At 50.8% G+C, this 6,000-nt stretch overlaps 1 protein-coding gene across 8 annotated transcripts in view; it reads left to right on the top strand.

The window, feature by feature from the left end:
* Positions 1–5,563, top strand: part of LOC135303950 (hydrocephalus-inducing protein-like) — a 75,704-nt gene extending 70,141 nt beyond the window's left edge. For all 8 annotated transcript variants that reach the window (XM_064426251.1, XM_064426254.1, XM_064426255.1 and 5 more), the window contains 4 exons: positions 295–386; positions 899–1,061; positions 2,355–2,581; positions 4,444–5,563. In XM_064426251.1, coding sequence (XP_064282321.1) covers positions 295–386; positions 899–1,061; positions 2,355–2,581; positions 4,444–5,377 — 1,416 coding nt within the window. In that variant the 3' untranslated portion in view covers positions 5,378–5,563. The remainder of the gene's footprint in view (positions 1–294; positions 387–898; positions 1,062–2,354; positions 2,582–4,443) is intronic.
* Positions 5,564–6,000: the final 437 nt, after the last annotated feature.

A 6,000-nucleotide genomic window follows, 5' to 3' on the forward strand; every position in this document is an offset into this window, starting at 1 on the left:
TTGTTTAACTGTCAGCCTGGTCTGAATTCGAGATTTCTTGCAAAGCTTTTACCTTTGGGCCAATAATTTGTAGTTTGAAAGGTTCTCCTACCTTGATCCTTTTAAATTTGGAGGTGAACATGTAATTTGCTTTTTCTTTTTTCTCCAAAAGCCCAGCATTTCAGCTGGAGAGTGGTAGCTGTCCCTAAAGAAATAACTAGAGCAGGGTTGAGCTGTTTAAGGATTTTTAGGTTTCCCTGTAGTGGTTTGCTTTGGGTTTTTTTTAAAATGTTTCTTGCCTGCTTCCTGGGACAGAGAAAACAGTTATGGAGCTCTGGACAGCTGGCAGAAACCTCCCCAAGCCCAAGGCTGATGGAGTCTGGCAGGATCCCAGCACTACAGCCCATGTATGTATGTCTGGATGCATGGAGAATGCCACCTGAGTCCCCTGGGAGTGTTGGAAAATGTCAGCCAAGCCCCCAGCAGTGTCAGGGAAACATTCCTGATAAATACCTGGTGGAGCTGCAGAGTTTCTGCTGTTGGGCCCTGGGGGAGCTGTGCTGGCTGTCACTGCCTGGGTCTGCCCCTGGATGTCTCAAATCTGCCCTTTTTGCTTGCCTTCTCTGTCTTTTCCTCTCCCACTGTGCTTTTTGCATGCCCACAGGGTGTTCATCCCTGCCCTCAGCAGTTCCTCAGTGCAAGCAGTTGCAGCTGCTGCAGCAGCTCAGTGTCATCCCTGGGCTGCCTTTAGAGCAGACCTGCTCCAGCCTGGATTGGGAAGGGCTGGATCCAAGCATTTCTCAGTTCAAGGTGCCAGCAGCCAGCCAGGGGCTGCATCCTGACCAGGAGCTGCTGGTGCAGGTGTCCCTCCCTCCCACTACAGGTCCCACTACAGGTTCACAGTTATCTTCTTTTCCAGAGATGAGCTTCACCCACCTCAATTCACTCCCCATCCACCAAAGGAGATGAGAACATGTTTGGATTGCCCAGTGTCTCGATGGAGGCACTTCAAGGCTGGAAAGCAGGAGGCAGCCACAGCCCTGACTGAAGAGCAGGATTTGACCCAGTCTTCAGGAGTAGAGGTAGATTTTCTTGTACACCTACTGCTTGTGCTGCCTCCCCAGCCTGCCACCAGCAAGTCATGCTCCTGCTGAGCTCCCTTTTTGCTGCCCTGCTGTCCTGTGCCCTGACAGTGGCTGGGCAGCAGGGCCAGTGGCTGGACATGGGGGAGTGGGAGGGAGAAATAGGAGAGTTTTCCTTGGAGAAGCTCACTCAGATCCTACAGGCCTGTGTTGAGTGTGGCATTTTTTGCCTTGTTGCCTTCCCAATGCAAGATGAGGCTTTCATCTGCATCATGATGGGAAGAGCTGCAGCTTCCTTGGCAGAGCAAGCTGGGATGAGTCCTGATCTCCATGTGCCCTCTTCCCAGCCCAGCCAGACTCCCTGTTTGCAGCTCTCTGCTGTCACCCGAGAGCTGCTCTTGCACTGCTGGCCCTGAAGCTGTCTTACAAACTGGGACTTGGCAAAGTGGCTGTCTCTTCCTGCAGGCATAGGGCATGGCTTGTTTTTCAGGTGCCATCACAAGCTCCTGCAAACCCTCACCTCCCAGCAGGCCTGGAGGGATTCAGGTGCTGCGTGGACGCACCGCACACTGCCCTGGAAGCGGAGAAGGGAAGAGGGAATCTGTCTCCCTTGCACACTGTCAGTGTGGCAAGCAGGGCTGGAGCTGCCAGTGCCACTGGTGGCCCTGAGCATTGGCCACAGAGGGGCCTCCCATCCCTGCAGGCCCAGCACAAAGTGCTGCTGGAGCAGCTGGGTGTTGGAGAGGCCGTGCAGGACACGTTGTGGGGCTGCCCAAGGACGCTGTGCAGCACCTATGGAGGGCACTGCTCCCCCTGCAACTCCTCAGGTGGTCCAGAGGAAGGTTTTGCAGGAGCTTTTGCTGTAGCACCTTGAGGGAGCAGCATTTAAATCAGAGAGAGAGGGGAAGAGCCTCAGGAGTCAGATGAGCTGGGATGGGAGTCCTTTGCTCAGCTCCAAGTGCTCTCACTCTGAGTCTCCTCCTTTTCTAAAAGCAGTAAGTTTTGAAACTTTTTCAAGGCAAGTTGTGCATCAGAGAGAATTTCTAGTGCCAGGAGACATCCCAGTTCACTTTCATGTCATGTACTAATGAATGCATTGAGCCGTGAGGATGGGAGAAGATTTTCCCCATGGTCACTGCACTGGTCAGTGACATGGATGCAGGATGAGATCAGGGTGATTCTGGCAGTGTTTGGGGAATAGGCCCCTCTGGCTGCAGCTGCACTTTGCTCCAAGCTGCTCTTCTGCATCCATTTCCATGCTCAACACCTCCATCTCTCCTGTCTTCCATGCAGGCTTCCAGTATCCTGCCAGTGTCAGGTGTGCTGCAGCCAGGAGAGAGCCAGCAGGTCTCCTTGCCCTTCTCTGGCCACCTCAACAGCATCTCCAGTGCCACGGCGCTGTGCCACGTGGAGGGAGGCCCCAGCTCCGAGGTGCTGGTGCCCGGGGAGGCCTCACGTGCCAGCTGCTCCCCGAGCCCCCAGGAGATCAGCTGTGGCTCTGGGGCACCTCTCAGGGAGAGGTGAGTAAGCCTTCCATGGGTTCCTGCTCTCCATGGCTTACTGTCCCTGCAGGGCTTCCCTGCTCCAAGGACTCTGAGCTCAGAGGTGCTGCATAGCAAAGGCCAGAAGCAGCACAGGGATGGCCACTCTTGGCTCCCTGGCTCCCAAGAGAGGAAGCACCTTCTTCTGTTGGGACAGAGCATCTTCTTCTCTAGTTTAGTGGTGAGCCCTCCTGCCTCAGATGCTGCCTTCAGGGAGCCGGGCTCTGGCCCTGCCTTGGCACTGGTGTCTTTAGCTCCATGGTGTTGAGCTGCTTCTTCTTCATCATCTCCCTTCTTCACCAAAACAGTGGGATTGTGGTATGGGCAGGCGTGGGGCACAGACCAAACCTTGGTTTGGGTGCTGGTGCTGCCACAGATGAAGTCCTTGCAGTGCTGATCTGCCAGGGTTCTCCTGATGGTGGAGCAGCAGCCATAAAAGCTCCTGTCCTTGAGGCTCCCCTTCAGCTGCAGCAGTGGGCAAGCACAGGAGAAGCTCTGCTCCAGCAGGGCAGCCCAGCTCAGGACACACAGGCAAAGTGTGAGCTGGGAGTGGAGGCTGCTTAAAGCAAGCCTGTGCATCAGGACTTCCTTCAGGCCAGGCTGAAGTTGGTTTCATGGGGAGGAGAGGGACGAGCCTGCTTCAGATGGTTTCCACGGCAGACAGCAGCAGCTGGCTTGGTCACAGCTGGCTTCCAGCAGGAAATCTGGCTGACAAGAGCCTGTCTTGCAGGAGAGCAGTTCCTGCAGCCTTTACTTTCTGACTGATGGGATTATTCTCATTTAGGATCAGGCTATGAGTTGTTAAAACCGAGGCTCACGAACAGTGACTCTCTAACTCATTAAAGTTAGAAAGTGGTATGTTTATTAACCCCGGCGGGCGGCACCAGAGTCGTCCCTACAAGGCGTGACCGCGCTGTACAAGGTTCTTTGCCCTCTCTTTATTTCCCAGGATCTTACACACAATACATGTGCACAACCCCAGCACCTCCCCTCCCCACTCTGTATTAAAATGAGGTCATTAGTCCTTCACACCTGTGCAATTCTTCTCTGGAATTGGGTCGGTGGTCTCCAATTGGGCCAGTGGTCTCAAGGGATGAAGTCAGGAATGTCTTCATCAGGTCTCTGTGACCCTCTGGCACCATCCAAGGTCCCCTGCTTAGTGACTGATTGACATCAAGCCCAGGTGCTAACCATTGTTCTGCTGGTTTCAAGATGTTCTTCTAACAGTTCACTTACTCCACTTCCTTCTATCAAGAAGCTCATCATGGTAAGCAATACAACAATCAGCTCTGGCTGAAGCATCTCATCATCATTAACCTATGGTCTACCTGTCTAACTGACATCCTGATCAATGTGAATTGCTTCTAAGCCTCAGGTGAAATCCAAACTCATTGAAATCCTGCTTCAGCTCTGCCCAGGGAGAAGGGAGCTGAATGAGCTGAGTAAGAATTGCAGGAGAGATCAGCAGACGTTGGCACTCTGTGCTCTGCTTGAAACTGGGAAGTCCAGAGACAAAGGGCGTTTTCAGGCACAGCGCAGAGAGCTGGTGGATCAGCCTTTGGCAGTGGGCTGGAGGTGTCTGGCTGTGCCTGGAGAGGGAGCTTGCACAGTCAAGCCCTTCTGATGGCAAGGCTCAGGCTTGGCTGGTCCTGGAGGTGCCCTTCCACCACTGCCCTCCCTTGGGATGTTCCCAACCTCTGTGGGTTGAGGAGAATTCACGGAAATGGTCTAGCGCTGCTGCCTGGCCTCAGGGTCAAGGAATGAAGTGCAGGGCCAGCCAGGACGAGTGAGCCCAAGGTTCTGGTGGTGACTCTCAGCCATGTTTTCTGTTTTGTCTGCAGAAGGGAGCTGAAGCGGCCGGCTCCAAAGCTTGAGGAGGAGACAAAAGCCTTGGAGGAGGAAGAGAGGCAGAAGGAGAAAGAGAAGCAGAAGAAAGCAAAGAAGGGTGTCTCTGTGGGGAAGGAACCTCCAAAAGCAGAGAAGGGGAAAACCAAACCCCCAGAGAAGAAGGAAAGCAAGGCCCCAGAGAAGAAGGATACCAAAATCCCAGAGCGGATGGAAACCAAAGCCCCAGACAAGATAGAAACCAAACTCCCAGAAAAGAAAAACAAACATCCAGAAAAGAAGGAAACTAAATTCCCAGAGAGGAAGGAAAGCAAGGCCCCAGAGAAGAAGGACACCAAAGCATTATTAGAGAAGAAGGAAAATAAATTCCTAGAGAAGAAGGAAACCAAAGCTCCAGAGAAGATTGAAAACAAACTCCCAGAAAAGAAATACAAACCTCCAGAAAAGAGGGAATCCAAATTCCCAGAGAAGAAGGAAACCAAAGCTCCAGAGAAGATTGAAAACAAACTCCCAGAAAAGAAATACAAACCTCCAGAAAAGAGGGAATCCAAATTCCCAGAGAAGAAGGAAACCAAAGCTCCAGAGAAGATTGAAAACAAACTACCAGAAAAGAAATACAAACCTCCAGAAAAGAGGGAAATCAAAATCCCAGAGAGGAAGGAAAGCAAAGCACCAGAGAGGAAGGAAGTGAAAATCCTAAAGAAGGAAAGCAAATCTCCAGAGAAGAGAAGCAAACCTCCAGAAAAGAAGGAAACCAAATGCCCAGAGAGGAAGGAAATCAAAATCCCAGAGAAGGAAAGCAAGGCACCAAAAAAGAAGGAACCCAAAGCCCCAAAGAAGGGGGAAGCCAAAGTGCCAGAGAAGAGAGAGACCAAAGCCCCAAAGAAGAAGGAACCCAAAGCCCCAAAGAAGGGGGAAGCCAAAGCCTGAAAGAAGGGAGGAACCAAAATCCCAGAGAACCCAGCTGAGCTGGAGAAGAACTCTTTTTTTTATTCACACAACTTATTTTATACAGTTTGACAAACCTAATGTGCCACTTTAGTTAATAGATTTCTTATTATTAGTTATGCCAGTTATTCTGTTGGATAATAAAATATATTCTACTTGTGCATCAAATCTCTCTGTTGTATTGTTTGTATTGTTACCTATTCTCTTCACTGATTCTCATGGGACAAATCCCTTGTTCTTGCAGGTGCATTTGTTTTTCACCCTCAGAACAGATTGTTCACCAAGTCTCATTCTCAAAATAACTTCACATGGGAACTTGTGACTGCTTAGCTGCCCTTAGAAGAGATGACAGGCCAGTTGTTAATATAGCAGAACAAGGCCTGGTTTCATCAGGCCTTTCTTTTATCATTATTCTACCTGTCTCTGACATCTCCCCCTTTTTGTTCATTTAAAAAAGGCTCCTATGTTCTGATGTTGAAACAGCTCACTCTTGGGAGGGTATGATCTCATGAAGGTTATCACTGGTTATCTGTTAGATGTGAGATAAGATACATGAAAGAGCAATTACAATCAACAAAACTTACCCAATTCTGTCAAGTCATTGA

Source organism: Passer domesticus, chromosome 6 (assembly GCF_036417665.1).
Source record: "Passer domesticus isolate bPasDom1 chromosome 6, bPasDom1.hap1, whole genome shotgun sequence".
NCBI lineage: Eukaryota > Metazoa > Chordata > Aves > Passeriformes > Passeridae > Passer > Passer domesticus.